General features: G+C 39.5%; 2 protein-coding genes across 2 annotated transcripts in view; both read left to right on the top strand.

The window, feature by feature from the left end:
* Positions 1-2,517: 2,517 nt before the first annotated feature.
* On the top strand, positions 2,518-11,723 carry LOC146570529 (annexin A1-like). The gene is made up of 12 exons (XM_085279017.1): positions 2,518-2,572; positions 3,027-3,126; positions 3,257-3,362; positions 3,573-3,667; positions 4,842-4,955; positions 5,392-5,482; positions 5,672-5,808; positions 7,682-7,775; positions 8,746-8,841; positions 9,144-9,202; positions 10,185-10,307; positions 10,425-11,723. The coding sequence occupies exons 2-12, from the start codon at positions 3,064-3,066 to the stop codon at positions 10,479-10,481; spliced, it is 1,035 nt and encodes a 344-aa protein (XP_085135143.1). The 5' UTR covers positions 2,518-2,572; positions 3,027-3,063; the 3' UTR covers positions 10,482-11,723.
* Positions 11,724-11,776: 53 nt separating this feature from the next.
* The window catches only part of slc30a5 (solute carrier family 30 member 5), a 21,213-nt gene continuing 10,339 nt past the window's right edge, over positions 11,777-22,650 (top strand). The window contains exons 1-14 of the mRNA XM_085279015.1: positions 11,777-12,299; positions 13,710-13,832; positions 14,144-14,210; positions 14,383-14,468; positions 15,472-15,559; positions 15,959-16,046; positions 16,164-16,240; positions 16,417-16,587; positions 16,672-16,960; positions 20,243-20,451; positions 21,481-21,638; positions 21,730-21,859; positions 22,056-22,347; positions 22,428-22,650. The exon at positions 22,428-22,650 is cut by the window's right edge and continues 4 nt beyond it. Of these exons, the coding sequence (XP_085135141.1) occupies positions 12,229-12,299; positions 13,710-13,832; positions 14,144-14,210; positions 14,383-14,468; positions 15,472-15,559; positions 15,959-16,046; positions 16,164-16,240; positions 16,417-16,587; positions 16,672-16,960; positions 20,243-20,451; positions 21,481-21,638; positions 21,730-21,859; positions 22,056-22,347; positions 22,428-22,650 (2,072 nt within the window). The 5' untranslated portion in view covers positions 11,777-12,228. The remainder of the gene's footprint in view (positions 12,300-13,709; positions 13,833-14,143; positions 14,211-14,382; positions 14,469-15,471; positions 15,560-15,958; positions 16,047-16,163; positions 16,241-16,416; positions 16,588-16,671; positions 16,961-20,242; positions 20,452-21,480; positions 21,639-21,729; positions 21,860-22,055; positions 22,348-22,427) is intronic.

Here is a 22,650-nt window from a genome sequence, read left to right as displayed (position 1 = left end):
TCAAAAGTAATTAGTTACTTAGTTACTTTTTAAAAACATGATACACAACTTGAATAGGTAACAAAGCAATAGATCTTACAGCCCAATTCTACTTTTTCTGCATAATTCATCATATAAAATGTAATCAAATGAAACATTTATTATTAATTATTTAAGTTATTACAGGCAGGACAGACATGACTGGGGTATAGGAAAGGGAGGGAAAGAAAAACAGAGGGGAAGAGGGACAGTGAGAGAAGACACTAAAAAAACAAACCAGCTGGATCACCTGTTGAAAGAAAAAAAGAAAACAAGCAAAAGGAGAGCAACACAATCAACATAACACCACAGCAATAACCTCGATAAGTATGAGTAACAGTAAATGTGAAATATTGAACGTTATTGTGCAGCATGCAAAACTGACAGCGCACAATGTGCTTTGTGGTAGGAGCCAAGAAAGATATAGTTTGCGCCTATGAGCACCCATATCTGCACCTGTGTGTGTGAGCGCGCCTGTATTCAAAATGTTTCTCGATGTAACGATCTGCTAGACGGTGGGCAGCCATAGCCCTGCCCCCCAGGGCATGAAGCAGGCATGGGCCCCCAGAGCGCGAGAGCCCAAGGAGGACCATCAGAGGGGCAACCATTCCACATTCCACAGCCCCTCCCGAGAACCCTCAATGTCAACATGCATTTAAAATTGAGAGGTGGGCAGAGGCGCCAGAGGTGAGTTTGAACACGCAGACGGTCCTCTGGATGTTGTATAGCATACCCACCCCAAGGTCCTATATGTATGTGTTATGAGAGATTGAGTAATGTGGATGTCTATGTTGTGGAATAAAATTGAGGCACAGGTGGCCAGAAGGGGACAGAGGAAGAATGTCTCCCCTGCACCTTGGTGACACACCTTTACCCGAAGGCTCTGCATGTGTGGTGGGGTGTGGTGAAGCGGGAAGAGGAAGGCAGTATGTCCTTCTCACTTCGTCTCAGGTCAGGTTTCAGGATTTTTTGTAGTTACTGTTCATGTCTAGATGATTTCACGCTAAAGTTTGCATGTACCTGTTCAATTTCATGTTCTCATTTTCACTTTCTAGTTTTCATGTTTAGTTTAGTTTTCCCCAATTTAGTTTAGTTTGGTTATGCCCCTGTTCGCCCTGCCTTGTTTTGTGTTCATGTATCCAGCCTAATAAACAGGTTGCTTTTTGTTATACTTAGTTTCCTCTCTTCTGTGTCTGCTTTTTGGGCCAGTTTCGCAAACACACCGGCTGCCTGGCCGTAACACTGTAATAATCTGTAATCTGTTATAGTAGTCTGTAATACTGAAAACATGACATATTAATTACAATATATTACCATATCTATTTTTATCTGTATCTCTATCTGTTACATTTTTTTAATGTCAAAACATGGCCTAAATTACAGCTGATTCCTGTATTTCTTACACTTTTACATCAGGCTACTGGCAGCAATGTTGTATTTTACAATATGTTAACCTAGAAATACCATGACCTGATGATACATTGCATTACTGTAATTCTCTAGTTTTAATACTGTAATATGTTTTCTATGTATGGATGTACTATAGTAATACCATGTCCTGAGTTACAGTACACTGCGTTAATTTAGTTTAATAAGGTTTACAGGGAAACACAGGAGGACACGGAAAAACACCAGCCGCTCACTAACACCTTAACAACAGTTCACCTGCTTTTATATATGTTTCTATATAGTATGTTATTATTCTCATTCCTTACAGCACATTCCCATACTTGCCATTCAATTTTCCCCTACTACTGGCAGCAGAGTTTGTTTGGCTTTTTACTTTGTTACTTTTCTCTAATTGTTACTTTTCTCTAATTGTTACTTTTCTCTAATTTTATAATATCATGTAGGAAAAACAGATTTATTGATATAGAAACTATATCTATAGCAGCAGGGTAACCTTCTGATACCACAGAGAAAAAAAACCCCCACTGAGCTCCACCAAGTGAAAGAAAATTAACCAACAAGAAACAATTAAGAGCAAAGTATATCGTTGTGGTTAGGCCTCCTCTAACAACCATTCCATTAAAATGAATGCAGCAGAACCAAATGCAGTGTTTTTAATATACATGCTTCTCTTTCGAAATCTGTTCCCTACATTACCTGCACTGCAACTCAAGGCGCCAAACTCAAGCAAGAATTAAGGGAGTGCCACAAAGGTATGGTTAAGTAACATTTTCATGTAGACTACACCTGACAGTATTCCTTGATTGGTATCAACAATGTTGAGATTCATTCTGATTTTTTTGGACAATTATACCTTTAACTTGGCTGTGTTAAAGGTATAATTGTCCAAAAAAATCTGTGTGACTGTTTTCAACTAAGTGGTTTGATTAAAGTGTAACACGTACAGAATAGTCTGAATTGAAAAGTTGTCCAACCAGTCCCAGAGGCATATGAATCTTTTGCCTCAAAAGAATTTGAGAGGTATGACATGATTGGCTAAACCTCTGCAGGTGAAAATACACAGTGATGGGTGGAGACGCCGCAGAGTGAGCTCCACAGTGCAGTAGCTACAAGCTAGAGTGCAGGACGGTCTTCAGCAGCACAGGTGAGGGTTTCTTGCTGGATATGTAAACACTTGAACTCCCATTTTCTTATTGTTACGAGGAATTCAAGGTGAGTCAGGATAAATAAAGGGAAAAAGATAACTTAATGACAAACGTTATAATGAGAAGGACAGTTTAGCCACAGAGTGAGGACGGAAATGACAGCAACAGAGTTCAGGAGTTAGATGGCAATTACAGAAATACTGTAAAAGAAGAACAGATATTTGCCAAGTGGCTAAAAACACACAGTGACTAAAACAGAGTATGTATGTCTGTGGTAGAGCATTGTGGAGAGTGTGATCTCTGTGATGAGTTGCAGTTTTTGTGGCTCCTCCCTGTGACACACCTGCTGCTAACAATCACAGAAGACTAAACAGAATGAGATTAAAAGGAAGTGTCAGGGTGGTTGCAGAGCTAAATTTCATACCTTTACCCTCTACTCTTTTCTCTTTACAGTTTTGTTTCAGTTTTTGAGTCTCTCATCCAAGCAAAAATGCCATTCTTCGATCGTTTGAAGGACATTTTCTCCCGAAACTCCGATGATGACACTGTCAAAGTGAGTCATATTGTGAGGATATTGCACCCAAGTCTGCTTACTTGAGTATTTGAATTTCATATGAATTTTACTGGCTGGCGAATAAACTTTTTAAAGTCCTTTAAAGTCTGTATTTTGGCTGATCTTTTAGGTGAATGATAAGGATAAACCTATTTATTATGGAACGGTCACTCCATATCCAAACTTCAATGCGAGCGATGACACTGCAATTCTTCGGCGTGCCATTGAAAGTAAAGGTGCGTGTGCACTCTCTCGTTTTAATGTATTATACACGTTATGTTTGTTTTAATTTAGACGATATGAAGTTTAAAGCTGAAACACAGGTCGTAAAAAACGAATGTTTATTGCAATTTTGAATTGGGTGTGAGGTAGTTTGCTTCTTTTGGTTTGGATGATTTTATCATTTTGTGGTGCTTACAGTAAAATGTAACTTGTCATCCCAACAGGAGTGAATGAGGATGCGATCATTGCAGTCCTGGTAAAGCGAAGCAACGAGCAGAGGCAAAGGATCAAAGAAGTCTATGAAACGGAAAATGGGAAGGTGAGTAATTAATTTCTGCCATATTCAAATCTGTACAGCATGAGGCTGAGAACAATGGTAGTGTCTGGGAAAATATTACATATAGAAATGCTCAGTGCATCATGGGAATATGTTGACTTCTGGCTCCAAAAATCAAACATGGCGGTCACACCTTACATCTCAGACGCTGTCAGACCAGACATGAAACAACCTTTACCCTGCCAGCTCCCTAATGGTACAGTCACACTAGAGAAAATGGTTGCTGGAGACTTTGGCATGACCAAAATAACTTGACCATGTTCAATAAACTTGCAGTGTTGTTGCCTTTGAAATTGTTGGCAGTAAAAAGGAGTGAGTCTGCAATTAGGTGGATGAATGCAGTCAAGTTGGTAGCTGGTGAAAAACCAAACCTGTTGCTTTCTACACACATTATCTACACACATTCACAGTCCAGCCAGAACCTCATAGATCAGAGACAGAAATTTCTCTACAAATGTTGACGCCATTGCTGCAGGATAAAAGTTTAACTTCAAAATGAGAAAGACACTCAACAACCTTGCTTTTATATAGAAATATATCTGAATCGACTGAGCTGAGGCGACTGTGATTGCAGGAGACAGACTGCCCACCACCAGGCCACTTTCACTTCAAAGTGGTTGTCTAGAGGCTAAAGGGTGTTGAACCCTTGTTATCTGTAACTGAATGCATAACAAGTCAGCAATTACTGAGCAACCATATAACTGAGTCATAATTGGTCTACAAACGCAGTGTTCACATCACAAAAGATAACCTTCATATATTTAATTTAAACTCAAAAGATGCCTCCAAAAGTTGATTCTGTTGTTTGGGGAAACTGCAGGTTTCCCCAAATCTTATAAACAGTACATTTGCATAATGACTGAAACCAGCCCACTGAAGGAACAATGGGCTGGGAGGTCAGTTCCTTAATCTTAATTAAGCAAATTCTCATGACCTTAATTGTGTTTATAAGATTTGGGGAAACCTGCAGTCAGCTGAGACTGAAGAAGTCACTTGGATGAGTGACGAAACGTTTCTCCCACAAAACGCTACGTCCAGATGAACAGAATTAACTTTTGGAGATTTACCTTCCTGGATGATGGAGAATGCATCAAAACTCAAAAGATGATTACAGTGGACAGTAGTCCTTCAGAAAGATCATCCTTGTGTGTTGCAGAAGCTGACTGACAATTTGAAAGCAGCCTTGACAGGAAATTTGGAGGACATCTGTCTGGCACTACTCATGACACCAGCTCAGAATGATGCCTACCAACTCATGAAAGCCACAAAGGTAGGATCTGTGGTTTATGTACTAAACCTTTGATTGGGGGAATATTACTTCTTTTGTTTTCATTCATAGAGCAGTTTTATAGTTGTTGTTTTTTGTTGATGTTTTTTTCAGTTACTTGAGACGTTACATGTTTAGATTAAGTTTATCATTTAGGTTGTGTCATTAGTAACTGAATTAAATTGTCATCACAAAATTGCCAGTTGGTTCAGTATTGGCCAAGAACCCTCCCACTAGCACATTTTTGGTTTGTAGGTCTGGGGTTTGAACTTAAGGTAATTTTTGTGCCACAGTTAAAGAAAACTTAAACATAGATTAGAATAAACAAATTTAAAAAACAACAAACTACTTACTTGTAATTCTGTTTGAGGGGCCCTTAAATGTTTCTTCTTACTGTTTATAGATTTTATTATTTCTGTTATTTGATTTATTCCCACAGGGTTTGGGCACAGATGAGGAAGTTCTGACTGAGATTTTGGCAACAAGAACAAACCAAGAGATTCAGGAGATCAAGAAGGCCTTCAAACAAGGTGTTGTCACAGTCATGTGAAATCACATGGTTGTTGTTTGGGCTTAATGCTGAACTAAGATAGAATTTTATACAACATCTTAGATATCTAGTGTCTGTAGCTGCTAGAAAGCTAGACTTATTGTAGTCACATTTGGCCATCATATTGTTGTAAACTGATGTTTATTCTGAAATTCTCCCGATTCCTCAGAGTACAAAAAAGAGCTGGAAGAAGTTATTAAAAGTGAGACCAGTGGCAACTACACCAAGATCCTCCTGGAATTACTAAGTGGAGGTAGAGATGAGAGCACTCGTGTAGACAATGATCTTGTTTCAAAAGACGCAAAGGTAAAATCACATAAACAAAATCTTAAACTATTCTACTTTATGTTGTCAACAAATTATGTGAGAATATATTTTGAGAACTCTAGTTTAACGGTTCCTATCTGTGGCATTTGGCCAAACATAATGTGTGTGAACATAATGTAACATTCATAGAGGGTATAAAAGATGGACCTAGTCATTGATTCAAACGAACATGTTGGTGGACATTAGCACACTTGGTTAGCAAGCTACACCCATAAACTGTGCTTTATCTGCTAAGCAACGAACTAGTAAAACGCTGAAATTTCACCCACTAAAGCTGAAACAAAATCTTCTTGGCTATATAGATCAAAGCAGTTTTTTTGTATCAGACTGTTCAGTGTTGTAATTCTAGGGACTTTAACGTGGGAGTCAATGGCTGCCTTTTAGAGTCAGCCTCATGTGGCCACTAGAGGAACTGCAGTTATTTCCATTTAGGTGCTGGCTTCATTTTTCACAGCTGGAATACTCATTAGTCATAATTATGTGGGTAAAAAAAAAAAAAACTTCAGCCATTTCCTGATACAGTTAGGCACATGACTTTTGGTTGGGTAGGAAATGCTGCATTTATAGGGGTCTGCATATCAGAATCAGAATCAGAATCAGAATACTTTATTGATCCCTGGGGGAAATTATTTTTTGTTACAGTGCTCCATTTTAAACCAACATTAAGACAAGACAGACAATACGCTAACTAAGAATAGTACAATATATACATATATATACATACATACATACATAAGTCACTCATAAATAAATAGTTGGAAAAGAAACATGTGTAGTTGTAGCAGCAAACAGTGTGTTAAGTGGATGCGTTGTACAGGGAGATGGCCACAGGCAGGAATGATTTCCTGTGTCGTTCAGTGGTGCTTTTCGGTAATCTCAGTCTCTCACTGAACGAGCTCCTGTGACTGACCAACATGTCATGGAGTGGGTGGGAGGTGTTATCCAACATTGTCTTTATCTTGGACAGCATCCGCCTCTCCGACACCACCTTGAGGGAGTCCAGCTCCATCCCCGCAACATTGCTGGCCTTACGGATCAGTTTATTAAGTCTGTTGGCATCTGCGACCCTCAGCCTGCTCCCCCAGCATGCAACAGCATAGAGGATCGCACTGGCCACCACAGACTCATAGAAAATCCTCAGCATTTTCTGGCAGATGTTGAAGGACCTCAGTCGCCTCAAAAAATAGAGACGACTCTGGCCCTTCCTGTAAAGTGCTGTGGTGTTTTTAGCCCAGTCCAGTTTATTGTCAATGTGTACTCCAAGGTATTTATAGTCCTCCACAATGTCAACACTGACCCCCTGGATTGAAACAGGGGTCAAGTGTTTCCTGGTCTTCCTGAAGTCCACGATCAGTTCCTTGGTCTTTGCCACGTTGAGCTGCAGATGATTCTGCTCACACCACGTGACAAAGGAGTCGACCACAGCCCGGTACTCTGTCTCATCATCCCTGCTGATGCATCCAACCACCGCAGAGTCATCAGAAAACTTCTGAAGATGGCAGGTCTCTGTGCAGTGGCTGAAGTCTGTGGTGTAGAGGGTGAAGAGGAAGGGGGAGAGGACAGTCCCCTGTGGTGCCCCTGTGTTGCTAATCACCTTGTCAGACACACACTGTGGGAGACGTACATATTGTGGTCTTCCTGTCAGGTAATCAACAATCCAGGACACCAGAGAAGCATCCACCTATGCACATCAAGTGAAAATATATAAAGTTTGTTGCATGGTGCAACAATGGCATAGTTGCGAAGAATAAGTCTGACTTTTGGTAAAATACTTGGAATATAAATTATTGAATTATTATAAGGAGTATAAGTCTTTATGATTATCATCCAATTTTTTTGTGTGTGTCTGTAGACGCTGCTGAAGTTATGTGAGCAGGGCAGCGGATTCAATGTGTCCACCTTCATTGACTTGATGACCAAGCGCAGCTATCCTCACCTCCGGAAAGGTGAGTTCTTGAAAAGTGTGAACACTTCTTCTTGGTTGGGTTTGACTCATTAGACACAATGCACTTCTGGAAAAACAGGTGGAACCAAACTCTTGCAGGTAGGAGGCGAAACACACCCAGCAGTCTGAGAACAATACAGTTACAGTCAGTCTGGATTTTACAAGAGTTGTGAAATCTTTTTTAGTTTTTATCTGCATATAGGCTCAAAATACATACAAGCTCAAACATATACATACACTCTCACTATCATTTGGTCAAATGTCTCTGAGCAAGTTGTACTTCAACCAGCTATTTTTGGTAGCCATCAACAAGCTCCTGACATGATTCTGGCTGGATTTTTGACCGTTCTTCTTAACAGAACTGGCAGCATTTATTTAAACTGGTTTCCTGACATGAACCCGGTTTTAGCAAAGTATCATCAGGATTACAGTCAGGGTTTTGGGAAGTCCATTCCAGGAGCTAATCTTGGCCTACTTTATCCATTGCAAAAGCAGTTTTTGAAATGTGATATTTAAAGTGAAGTTGAAGAATTTGGAACTAGTCCTCCTTCTTTCCCCTTCCACTTGCAATGTACATACCATTGGCAGCAAAACAGCCCCAGAGCCTGATGCTACCACCACTATGCTGGACACTTAGTACAGTGTTCTTAGGTTTGAAGGCTCTACTATACTCTTCCATTTGCATAGAGTTGTTTGAACTGATGATCCTGAAATCTGTTGTACAATTGCATAAATTTTCTAATCGAAACTGCTGTTGTGTGAAGTAATGGTGTATTTGTTTTCTCCTTTTTTTAAAAACTTCAGCCTAATGTTTCACTGGTCACTAAAATCTGAATGTTTATGTTTATAAATATTTTAAAACTGCTTTTTCATTTCCTCAGTTGCTAATGAAATATGCTGCATAGCCTTAACAACATATTTGATTTTGGTCTAATAACTCAGAATTACCAGTTTGTCTGTTTACCTGTTAGTATTGGAGGCATTTGGCAAACAGACGGATGTCAAATTACCCACAGTGCTGAAAAAGGAGCTGAAAGGAGACACTGAAAATTGTCTCATCGACCTTGGTAAGTTGATGTTTGTCCTCATCAGTTTATGTAGTTTTAATTGTGTTTTCTGTTCAAGGTGGGGTGGGGTGAGATCAAAGGTCATGTGAGCGATGAAATCAATCCTCTCGCGAGCAGGAAATGTGCATCACGTAGCACGTCTTGTGTACATTAAGATCAGGAGAGATTTAAGATTGATTGAGCAGTATAACGTGAAAACAGATTTACACAGTATGGGCTCTAACACAGCTGTGAGGCAGCGCAGCATCTGGACTCGACTTGAGATCATTTTGTAACTGTTTGTCTCTCTTTGATGTCCATAGCAAAGTATGCCTGGAACACACCAGCTGTCTTTGCCCAGAAGCTTGTTAAGGCTTTGGAGGTGTGTGTATAATTTTTTTTCATGTGTATGTGTTCCTGTCTAGCTATCTTTGTGAGGACCGAAATCTGCATTCTACTATACTTGTGAGAACCAACAGGCACTTATGAGGACACACTCGCCGTTCCTCACAAGTTTGAAGGCCTTTTTGAGGCTCAAAATGTGGTTTTAGTGTCAGGGTTACAATTAGGTTATGGTTAGGTTTAGGGTTAGGGTTAGGCATTCATTTTTAATGGTTAGGGTCTACGGTAAGGGGCTAGGGAAACCATTATGTCAATGAAGGTCCTCACTAAGATACCTGAATGTGTGTGTGTGTGTGTGTGTGTGTGTGTGTGTGTGTGTGATTTATGATTTTACATTAATTTATGTATTTTAAAAGGAAGGTTCAAGTCTGTAAGTAATTTCATGTTTTTGGACTAATGTAGTCTGGAAGCTGGATGTTTTAAACTGTTCAAGCAGTTTGAGATTGAGTACTTCTGCAGTATCTACATTGCAAAATGGATTCACTTACTTGTTCACTTACTTCACTTATTTACTTACTTTACTTACTTGTTCCCTCAAAAATTAAGTCCTCTTAAAGACTTAAGCTGGGCCACTTATACTAACTTTATATTAAGTATACAATACTTAACAGCATATCAAATAACAGAGCTCTAGTTTGTTTTAAATTTACTTTATATATCCTTAGTTTAACAAGTTACATTTAGAAAATACCACAATGAACGGCTTAGGCTTTTGCCTCAGAAAGTTGAGGGTGCTTGTACATACTATTTAGTTGTGTTAGAAGAAAGTGAACCTGTGTCCCATATACTACATAGTTACAGGAACACTGCAAGTTGCTGAAGGAGTCCGTACTCTTGGCCACTGAAAAAAGGTTTCTGATCAGCAGCTAACTCTTAAGTAACTGTTTGGATCTTAACCCCAACATAAAGTCTATATAGCATAAAATCAATAACTGAAGCTTTGCTCTGCTCTGCTCTCACAGAAACCAGACACGTGTGAGAAAACCCTCAACAGGATACTGGTGAGTCGCTCTGAGGTCGACCTCAAGAAGATCAAGGAGGTATATTGGAACTGTCAACAAAGATCCCTGAATGATGACATAGAGGTAAAAAACAAAACACAAAAAAACCTTGTTGTTATCATGTTGTCTTTAATGATTAAACACTAAAATGACAGTGTACAGTATCTGGAAATTTCAGCTAATAATATCTTTGTTCCACAGAAAGACACCAAGGAGCACTATCGGAAAGTCCTGCTTAGCTTGTGTGGAGCTTTTTGAAATTCATCTGTTACCATTTTACTCTGGAAACCGAGACCAGCTTATTCCACTAAATACTCACAGCTTTAAATCTGAAGTGCATGACTACTCTGTTCTATTGAGATTAAATTTGAATAAAGAAGTTATTCCAGCACCAAGCATTTCATACCGTATTTCTTCTCTTTCTTTTAATGTCCTTTGAAATATAATGTATGAGGAAGTTGTATAAATATGCATTAAAATGATATTTGGTTATTAGAAATGCAGAAAATAACATGGGAAATCAAATATTTTCTATTTAATCTTCAAAGTCAGCAGTAAGGCTTTTTATATTACATAAACTTGTAGCCTCCAGGTAACTGACAAAACCATCTAGGGTTAAAATAATGTGTTTGAATTGGTTAATGTCATGCGCTTGTATTTGTTTTAGTGCTTTGAAAACACAAATTGCTTACTATCAAAAATTGTATTCCCAACCCAAATAATGTAGTAAGGAAGTCATTGATACATTTTTAGCAAAATTGGAGCTGCCCCAAGTTACAAATGACCCGACTATGAGACTCATATCAAATATAACTAAAGAAGAAGTTGAACAGGCCATTAAAAGATTAAAGAATGGTGAAATTATTCTAATAATACATAATTAGACCAGCAAAGTAGCAAACAACGATCTTTGGAGTAGTCGGGCATTGCCAAAAAAAACTGTACTTAAGTGCAACTGTCTAAATCTAGGGTACATTTGGGTATTCCCAGATCCGGTCCTTTTTGGACCCCTGATATAGTCATATATGTCATGCATATCTTGTTCTTTTTCCTTCCTTTTTGGTACTCTTCCCATGTATGTGTTTTTGTTGTTGTTGTTGTTTTGCACTGTTGTTTTCGAAAACTTAAAAGTAAAAATTTCAAAACAAGACAAAAACCGAATCTCCAATGCCAATATGTTTGAGGCTTTTGTTTGAAAGGACTTACTTAAAGGAAATTTGGTCTGTTTTGCATGTGGCTAAAAAAAATCGCTCATAACACTGCAGATGCAGGATCCGGGAGACAAAGCATGAACTCAAAAACTCATTGCTGGAAACCCACGGGAGAAACAAAAACATCCAGAGCAGAAGAAAAACAAAGTGCAGAGGAGCACGCGCCATAGGGGGAGGACACGACAAAGGGCGACTTTTTAAAATATATTTTATATGTTTTTCCAGAAAGAAAGAAACAACGAAAATGTTCATAAAACAACTTTCTAAATAAAGTGAAAAACAAACAAACAAATAAAAATGTCTTCTATCCTCATTATCTGCGCAGGCGCAACGCTGACGAGTAATTGCACGTAACGTTTACCGTGTCCGGAAGTGCCGTGGCAACACTGGCAGCTCGGGTGTTTGATTTTCTTTATCCTGTCCATGCGGATTTTCTCGGTTATTACAACCACTTCAGACTCATAACTTTTCAGTATCTTTTTCTGACCACGCGTCCACAAGCTTCGGGGGCCAAGTAAACCGTACACCGAGGACGTGACGCCACTGGAAACTTTGGGGGGGAAAGTGGCTAGCTAGCCGGCTAATACGCTAACAAAGCTACCAGCTGATTGTAGTTTACACGTCAGACACTGACGGGAGGATGAATAGAACGCAGAAGAAGCCAGTTTATATTCTCCGGCGGTGAACAGACCGTAGTTTAAGCTGGCTCTCCCGCCAGCAGCGATGTAAAGGATGCACAAGTAACAGAAGTAACTCTCGGTGGAGTGGAGCTGGTGGGTTTGGGGACCTTGAAAATGGAAGAAAAATACAGCAGTAACGTGCTCTCAGGGGGTCAGCTGGGGATGGTCGAAGTGCCCGATTCCAGGTATGTTCTCCTTCCTTCATCAAAAACTCTCAGTTTAAACTGATGTAACTGTTTTCATGTCAAGAATCATTCAAGTCTCATCCATGCATCGGTAGTCCATACGTTAGCGTTTGTGAAGAATTGATTACTCTGTAAATTGTCCACAGCAGTGGAAAAACCACCATTATTATTTCCCATTGTTTGTTGTGTCCGATATTTGCAACCAGACACCATATGTAAGAACACTATAACAAAAAGCCGTCGATTTGCTTATAAACTAATAGTCATTACATTATTAAGCATTATACCTTTATATTTTACTTTATTTTATATATATATTTATGCACACACACAAGTATATAGGTATTTGGTATACATATTCAGTAATAGATACAGTGTTATATTTGTACATATATTTATTCTTATAAATCTCAGATTTCGATTGTTATATTTTGCTTTGTTCGTATGTTATTGTATTTTCGCACACCTCTGTTGCTTGTGAAGCTTCCACACAAGAATTTCACTCGCATGTGCTGTACCTGCATATGTGATGTGACAATAAAAGCGATTTGATTTATTAATAAATTAGTATTAATTATGCCCTTAGTCTGAGCTGTATGTTGGTATAAAAACCTTCAGGATTGAATCCAGTCTGCTACGTGTTAGTGGGCATCTAAAAATTATCAGGGGTTGTCTAAGAATCGGTTTATCCAGTCTGTTGTGTCAAGGGCTGTGATGCTGAATCCCCAGCAGACCACAGCACAGTACACTCCATTCATCACAACTAACAGAAAATCTTCAAACTCTTCCTTAGGAAATGGAGCCCTATTGTTTCCTTCTTCTATACAGCCTCTGTGTTTGACTTCCAGTTCATGTTGTTGTAGATGTGGACACATGGTTACTTGTTACTCCTCCACCACAGCAACATCCTGTCCCAGGATAGGCACAACATCAGTTGTTCACCATCTGTCTGGTCTTATTCCCATTCAGAAGCCGATCATTCCTCCTCCTAGATCACTCCACAAAAGCATTCGGCTAGCGCTTAGTACTCCTTCTCCTGCCCATGACTAATGAATCCAATCACTGCATAATCTTCAGTGTTTCTGTAGGTGGCATGACCTGTTGTTATGCTGAAAGTCTGAGGTGCAAAAAAGGAACACACACAGACTCTCTTTAAACCCTCAGTTAAATATTTCTGTCCTGGGAGAAGAGGGAAACCTGATGGAAAATGGTAGAAAACAATAGACTAAACTGGAAATATAACACAGAGGTTTTCTATAAGAACGAACAGTTCGGATTTTGTTTCTTGGGGAAGATTATGCCTGTTACTGTATGAAGTTTGCCCATAGCTAGAATCAGTGTAGATGACAGTTGTTTTTGCTCTTATCACACAGCCTGTACTAATGTGTAGCGTGTTCTTTCCTTGTGCAGGTTAACCAGGTACATTGTTCTACTGGTCATCTCGAAGGTCCTCAAAGCTCTTGGGATCTTTGAGTCATACGATATCCTAAAAGTGGTTCACATAGTTCAGTTCATCTTCATACTGAAATTAGGGTAAGTACTCTTTGTGTTTTTATGTATTATTGTTAGTTGGGGCTGCTCTGTAGTGACAAAAATCTTAATTACAGTTATTCTGGCCAATTTTTGTTGACTTTGCAAACTTCACACACTTGCTCGATAAGAGCGATGAATAGATATTTAATGTCCATCATCTCAGCTGAACGTCTTACCAGCTGCAGTGTGTGTTTGAGGTTTTTCAGGTGGAGTTAAAGACAAAATGCGATTATTCACCAAGACCTTTTGCTCATTTTGCATTTATAGATGGTGAAAACATGCTGATTCTTTTTTTATTGTTTTGATTTTAGGAGTGCAGTGTTTCTGCTTTTTTTCCAAAAACCTTTTTCATCTGGAAAAGTCATCTCAAAAAGACAGGTTTGTCTGCTTTAAAACCTCTAATCGTCCTGTTCTTTTTACTGTTGTTCATTAGCTTGAACAACTTATATATGTCGTGTTTAAGATGATTCAAGTCTAGCTTTGCAAAAAGAAAAAAAAAATACCTTATGCATTGTATTAATTTCTGTTGATGAATCTATTTTCTTTGCAGTGGATAAAGTTGTTAAAGCATGCTGTTTTCAGCTGTGTCATATCCCTCCTGGGCTTCTTCGGCCTAACTCTTTGTGGACCTCTTAGGTAAGAAGTAGTTAAGCAGTAGTTAAATAAAACCAAATGCAGCATTAGAGTTGGAGGAAAACAGTTTAAATCCCTCCCTGAGAGTCCCATTGTGTTTCTTTGGACTAAAAATTGTTGTTTGGGGGTCTCTTAAAAGAAAGAAGAAAGTCAGGTTAGCTACAGGTGCACAAGGACACAACCTTCAGGGAATAGTTGATCAATCTAAATCAGTTAGGGTTGTGGATTTTTAACTGGGAACTATCCAACGATACTTCAAAGATCATCTCACAGTCTCCAACCTAAACTGCTGCATATAGTTATGGCAGACATGATTGCTTTGCCTGGCAGAATTTTCACTAGAATAATTTGACACCTGTCTTTATTTCTTTATATTTGCATGTTTCTTCAGTTAACACAGTAGCATCTCATTTCACACACACACTGTATTTGTTCAACATCTGGCAGTATGTTCCTCTGGTTTTGCCGTTTAATAGTAATTGAGAGCTTCTGGGGCTTTACAGCATTACAGCCCGCCAGGTGCGAGTAAAACCCACAAATACATATTTTAAGACCAGAGAAAGTCACATGCACTGTTCCTGCAGTGAGCTACTTTAAAGTGGTATTTTAATGTAGTAGGCAAGTATTTCACTTTACAAACTTATTATATTCAGTATTATATTCAGCTTGTTACATGGCATTTTATTGGCTTTGTACGCTATCCCTATCTCCTACAAGTGTTTATGAGAATATCTGCAGACTAACAATGCAGGAACTCCAGCAACACTTAAAGGTAAATGTGGCTTTCATCAGGGTCATGACCCTGAATGAAGGCCACATGCCGAAACCCGTTGGTCAGTTAATACAGTTGTTCCTCTTTACCTTTGAGTGTTGCTGGAGTTCCTGCGTTGTTTCTTATCCTCTTCTTGCACCTTGGAAGTAGGTGAAGTTGTGCCAGAAATTTTTGTCAATATCTGCAGACTCACAGCTGTATTCAGGTATATTATTAAAATTGTGTCTTTCACAGAACGCTGTTGCTGTTTGAGCACAGTGATGTTGTGATCATTGCTCTTCTTGGGGTTCTCTTCACAAACTCAGGAGGAGGGCCATCAAAGGTAGGAGGCCATAAATTCACATGGCAGAAACTGCTTTTAGTGTCGGTGTGATCGTGGTTATATGACATGAGCGCGTTATCTCTGTAACATGTTTTTGTGTTTCATTTCCTGATGTTTGAAAAGTACAGGTAATGTTTGTATTTATTTGTGCGAAGGAAACAAATCTTCATTATAAATAAAAACTGAAATTATAAACTGAAACATAACTGACCGATTACAAGCCGCTTCTCTCCTCCATATGCAGTTTAAGAACTGGTATTATAGAGCAGGCAAAGAGGCACAAAATTGGAGAATAATAATAGCTAAAACACTCATTATTTTGAAAAAGGTAAATGATTGAACTCTCTGTGTTAAAGGTTTATAATGTGCATTTCTGTTTACTTTGCTGTGACTTTGCAGACTAGAGGTGCTGCTTTCTTCATCATCGCTGTGATCTGCCTGCTCCTCTTTGACAACGATGATCTCATGGCAAAGATGGCCGAGCACCGTATCCTTTGAGCCGACACTTTAGTCTATTGTCAGTGTTTGTTAGTTTATGTGTTTGTGTTGCGTTGTTACACCTCTGTCCTTTACTGCATTTGCCTTGATTCCCCCTCATAACCAGCTGAGGGACACCATGACAGTGCTCTCACTCACTTCCTGTATACTGTGATTTCATTTTTAGGGGTAGCAGATCACAAAGTGAGTAAAGCTTATTCCCTACCTTCTTGTTTTTTCTTTCTTAATATTGGCTTTCCAATAATTCAGTTTATATACAGCAGAAGAAAGGGAGTCTGTGCTCTTTCTGTCTGATTCAGTTCCTTATTGATATATATATATTTATGTTTATGGTAATGTGTACTTGTACTTCCTGTCAGGGTGGTGTTGTGCTGCTGGTGGCATCCCTGTGTCTGAAGGTTGGATTCCACACGGCCTCCAGGAAGTTGTCAGTGGAGATCGGCGGTGCCAAACGTCTCTATGCCCTCGACAACCTGGTTTCTGCCATGGTGCTGCTGCCCTGGGTTATAGTACTTTCTGCGACCACAGAAGTACGTGCACCAGATCACATGATAAAACGTGTTTGTTGTTTAGCTAGCCGTGTTGTAAACGGATGAATCTCATCTTAACCCCAGAGCAAAGTGGAGTCGTGGTCCTCTCTTGTCCTGCCTTTCGGGATGATCATCTTCTCCGTCACGATCCTGGAGTTTTACGTCGAGGCCATCTGCAGCACCAAGATGGAGACGCCGAGGTGCGCCCGTTATGGCGCCTTGGCCCTCTTCTTCAGCGCATTGCTGCTGGCAAACTTCTGGACTCACCCGCTGACTGACCAGCTGCGCTCCATGAGCAAACCAGCGCACCACGGCAGCACAGAGCACGTGCTCTCTGGTGGAGTGCTGGTTAGCGCCATCTTCTTCATTATGTGTGAGTAACAGCTCTGCGATACCTAGTTAACTCATTCACTGCCAGCCATTTTCAAATCAGGTAACTCCCCACTGCCAGGGTTTTTGAGCATTTTTACTCATTTTTGAAGAGCCACAGAAAACTGTGTGTTATGATCATATAAACGCTGAACCTACCAAAATGAAGAACAGACTCTCTTCTTTCATCCAAAAAAAAAAGCTTGTTTCTACCATTTTCCATTCTTTAGTAATCAGCTGTAGAAGAGAGGTGGGTTCCACCAAAAATGCCTGTTTTGACCAAAAAAAGGGAGAAAACGAGCTTTTTGTGAAAAATACATTTCAAGCAGAAAAGTGCCTTTGACACTAATATTTCTTGCTTTGTGACACCTAACATATAAAATAGTTTTTCACTTCTATAAAACAGAAATAACACTGAGAAAGGTTATGTTTTATCAAAACAATTTATTTACAAATATATGAAAAAATAAAATGTACATAGTGAAACATTTATTCACAAGGAATAATTCACTTTTGTGTGGTAATCATTATAACACTTTCCGGGATGCAAGGGCACACAACAAGACTTGCACCACATTTTTGTCTCACTGCGCAATCCCTTACGTGCGCAAACCCTGCACCTCCTTGCAGGTCTACTTTTACTGCTGGTGGGCTTCAGTTTTTCAAGTTGGTGCCTGCCTAGGTCACCGTCTAGCCTGCTATCAGGGTCGGTGTTGTAAGGTGCCCTTGGGGTTTTTCTGCCTTTCCAGTCACCTTCCCCTTCAAATCCCACACCTGCCCCCTCCCCTAGAAGGTTGTATTCTAGCCCCTCCCATTGAAAAACGTAATTGACGTCTATAGACGTCAATGGCAGTGAATGAGTTAATTTGTTTTACCTGCCTTTTTAATCATATTTTGCATTTAACAGTTAAAGTTAAATGGGGAGAAAGACTTCAAACACCAAAACAAGAATTAATTAACAATTAAGTGACACTGCCTACAGAAAACAGGCATTTTAGGAAATGCATGATGGGATTTGAAAAAATGGAGTGAACACCTCAGGAAGTGCTACACAAAAATGAAGGCCTATTGTAGAAATTTGTTGCATGGCAACATTTAGTAAAATGTAGCAACATCTGAGAAAACGCAGTCACAAAACCAGAAATGCCACCTCGACATTTAATACAACGCAGCTCCGACTTTTCAGAATCCACTCTTCTTTACATCCTTTAAAACTCAGGCAAGGACTAACCTGAAATTGATATGGAAACAAAACATTACATCTGTCTTACTCGAGGAATTTTTGTTCTGTCTGTTCAAATACAAAAAAACATTGCCCCTGCCTTTCACTTAAAGTGAAAGGGTTTCTGAAACAGCGGGTTTTAATTATTTATTTTTGGTCAAAACCTGGTCTTTAAACTGGGTTTACACCAAAGTTGTTATAGTTAACTAAACCTAAACAAAAGAAGCAAATGTGAAAACATATTTTAATTAACTAAAATAAATGAATAAAATTAACTGACACAATTTTGTGGACTTGGGAGAACTAACTAAAATTTAAAACATAGCCTTAGTGTATTTTTTTTCTTTTGATAAAGATTTTGTTATCAAAACTTCCCGGATGAGGTCTCAATAAAGTCAATAAACAAAATTGTGAGTCAACTGTTTTCAAAAAGTTTTTTTTATTTTTATTGTAATTAGTGCACTGATACATGCCCTTAATACAATAATACTTAAAATAAAGACTAAAACTAACACTGAAATTAATTAAAAACTAGCCAGAAGTAAGCAAACCCATCCTGGACACTAACTAGAACTGAACTGAAAACCGAAAAAATTAATAAAAACTAATTAGAAATGGATAATAATTAGAGATGGACCGATCCGATATTACGTATTGGTATCGGTCCGATACTGACCTAAATTACTGGATCGGATATCAGAGAGAAATAAAAAATGTAATCAGATCCATTAAATATCACAAAAGCAGCTTACAAAACTTGCGACATGGCGTAACTCGGCTCATAACCGTAGCACGTCGGAGCAGTGTGGTCACGTGATAGAGCGGCTGTGGCATGCAAGACCTGTCAGCGGTCTGGTTGAGCATTTGGAGCCTCGCTACTAATCCGGCATTTTATCTCCGAGAAAGTTATCCCAGAGAGAAGTAAAGCAAGTGTGTAAGTTCACCTCTGAATGTTTGTAAAGCATTCCCGCGTTAAGCTTAACAACCGATATATGGAGCGACTGCCTCTTCTCTCTCCCTCCCTCTGCTGCTGCTACTTCAGTCATGAAACTGATTAATGATCAGCTGATCGGCTTTTCTGTCGCAAGTCCGTCTCTCTTGTTTGTTTATTGCCCACTTCGTGCCAGAAAGAGGAAACCAGCAGCTGAACAACAGCAGCACGTTTAAGCTTGATAAGCTGTTGTTAGAATTTATTTAGTATTACTTTCTACACCAGGATCCTTTTCTATGCAGCTGACGGCTGCTAACTGTGCAGGGGCGGATCTAGCAAAGTTTAGCCAGGGGGGCCGATGGGGCATGAACAGGGAAAAGGGGGCACAAAGACATACTTTTCTTTCTTATTCTCATTTAAAATGTCGAGCTTTTAATCAATAATTATCTGAATCTTACACCCAAAGTTTTAATCTGATGTAAAATGTATAGAAGTCCATTACTGTATATAGTAACTATTAAGTTTAATATACCCTAGTAAGCTATAGTACTTTTTCCTTTGGGAAGGTACCATCTGTGCAGTCTGCAATTTTGTTGAAGAAAGATGTTGAATCTATTTAATTATTCTTGAAAAATAATTGATTTCTGTGCATTTTTTTTCACACTGCATCAAATTAAAGTTGATTACGTCAATTAAGCATCATGGGGTGGTGGGTGGTTTCCTTTTTTTTTTTTTTTTTTTTGCTGGGAGTTTTAGAACCCTATTAGTTGGGTTGCTTACTCTTTAAAATACCAGAATAGGGAGGATTGAGTAGGTTTAACTTTATTAGATTGATCAGTATTGCTGAACCATGAAATATTTTGGGTGCAGTGTATTTTTTGCATACAGGTATAACAGAATAGCTTTTGTTTGTTTTTAAACTTGAGTATGAACTTATACAAAATGCAGCAAGATATTAAAAAAAGCAGTTTTATTGATTAAAAAACACTATATCGGATTCATATCGGTATCGGCAGATATCCAAATTTATGACATCGGTATCGGACATAAAAAAGTGGTATCGTGCCATCTCTAATAATAATAACAAAAACCCTTGTTTACACCTCTCTCCCTGCCCTCCTCTCTCCCTGCAGCGTCCAATATTCTCTCGTCTCCTTCAAAGAAAGGCCAGAAGGGCACCTTGGTGGGTTACTCCCCTGAAGGGACACCTCTCTACAATTTCATGGGTGACGCCCTGCAGCACACATCCCAGTCCCTTCCACGATTCATCAAAGACTCCCTGAAACAGATCCTGGAGGAGTATGACTCCAGACAGATCTTCTACTTCCTGTGTCTCAACCTGGTGTGTAGGAAGTTGCTTCTTTTTGTTCTGATCTTTCACATTTTAGACCGTCTAATTTCAAAGTAAGAGCTCCGTACCCGAACCCCAATAGCAACAGAAAGCAGAACGCCGATTCAAAAACGGATCAGCGTATACAGGAGAAATGAAGGGGAAAAACACACGTCTGAGCTTACAGTCTTTTAACCCTCTCAAGGCAGGCGTTGCAGATTTGCAACAAGTAAAAGCTAACAACCTGATTACCCCACATACATATGTTATGAGGTTTTTTTTACTCAGAAGTACCACTGCAGGTATTCTTTTGTGCATTAGCAACAGAAACTTAATTTGAGCCTGAGAGGGTTAATATCAGCTGTTTAATAGGATCAGATCTACATCTCACTGACATTTGTGCCTGGTAATGAGGTTTCCTGCTAAAATGAATCTTAGTAATAAAGATCATAGCTGCCATTGAGGATAGAAAATATGTCATAAAGGGTTCAATGACCTGAGGAGCAGTCTAACATTATACAGTTGCAGGCTTCTAAAAGCTCATATTTTACATATTTTACATATTTTACATATTTTACAAACCTATTCAAAGAAACACTTATGCCAGCATTAATGAAATTCCACATTTCTTAACCTTTAATGATCCTGATTCTTATACTGTGCTTATATTTTGAATGGATAGTCTTTTAATGAGGGATGGGTGTGTATGCATATTTGATTTGTGCCTGTTTCTTAAAAAAAATAAAACTAAGTATAACAGGTGGAATAAATGAAATGCACAAGTTAATAAGCAAACAATAAAATCTACACCCCAGTGAGAACAACGAATTGCCTCTGACTGAACAGAATGTAAAAAAAAAAAAAGTAATTTCCAGTTGTCAATTAAATAAAAGAATTAGATAATCACATCTGGAGATCATCTTAAATAATTTAATCTAATACATTAAAGCATTTCAAGCTGTTAAAAGACTCGCCTGCTGTGTTTAGGCTCACACACTCTGCAGGTATTTCGTAAGATTTTGTTGCTCTGCATTGTTTCAGGCTTTCACCTTTGTGGAACTGTTTTATGGCGTTTGGACCAACAGCCTGGGACTCATCTCTGATGGTTTCCACATGCTGTTCGACTGCTCTGCTTTAGTTCTGGGCCTGTTTGCCGCCCTCATGACCCGCTGGAAAGCCACCAGGATCTTCTCCTACGGGTAAAATCCATCAAGAACTCGTGATCGTAAAATTGAAGAACATCACCTCCAGCTGGATTCTTAATAAACTGAGTGTTTTGTGGTTTTACAGGTACGGTCGTGTTGAAATTCTTTCCGGATTCATCAACGGCCTGTTCCTGATGGTCATCGCTTTCTTTGTCTTTGTGGAGTCGGTCACCCGTTTGTTGGATCCTCCCAACATAAACACAGACATGCTGACTGTGAGTAAAAGGATTCCACCACACCATTTGAATATCTTTTTTACCTTTGGTCACTAAAATCACACCTTTTAATATTTCCTGATTGCATCTTGTCAGTTTTGGAGTGATCTTATACAGCTGGATATCACAGCTGGATATCATAGAGACAATATGAAAGCTTTCGTCTGGTTTGAACTCTGTTCATCCTTCTCTGCAGCCCGTGTCTGTTGGAGGCTTACTCGTCAACCTAGTGGGCATCTGCGCTTTCAGTCACGCTCATTCCCATGGCGGCAAAAGCTGCTCGTCACACGAACACGGGCACTCACATCATGGCCACTCCCACAGTGAGCACAGCCACGGAGGCCACGGGCACTCGCATGGAGGCCACGGGCACTCGCATGGAGGCCACGGCCACTCGCACGGAGGCCACGGGCAGTCGCACGGAGGCCACGGCCACGGGGGACACGGGCACTCCCACGGCTCTGGAGGCATGAATGCCAACATGAGAGGTGTGTGTTTGAGAACGTGGTTTGTGGTGAGAAACATAAAGCTAGATAAAGTCATGATTTATTGATTTATTTTTCTCCAGGTGTCTTTCTCCATGTCTTGGCCGACACCTTGGGCAGCGTTGGCGTGATCATCTCCACCATCCTCATCCGGCAGTTCGGCTGGTTGATTGCTGACCCCATATGCTCGCTCTTCATTGCCACTCTCATTTTCCTCAGTGTCATCCCTCTGTTGAAGGACGCCTGCGAGGTTCTGCTTCTGCGAACTCCCCCAGAGCATGAGAAGGACCTGAACAATGCGCTGGA

This window comes from Mchenga conophoros, linkage group LG7 (assembly GCF_057382185.1).
Source record: "Mchenga conophoros isolate Kocher_MC1m ecotype Shallow Benthic linkage group LG7, M_conophoros_male_GT1.1, whole genome shotgun sequence".
NCBI classification, from domain to species: domain Eukaryota; kingdom Metazoa; phylum Chordata; class Actinopteri; order Cichliformes; family Cichlidae; genus Mchenga; species Mchenga conophoros.
Note: the sequence above shows the minus strand (reverse complement) of the source record. Positions and strands in the feature narration are given on the sequence as shown.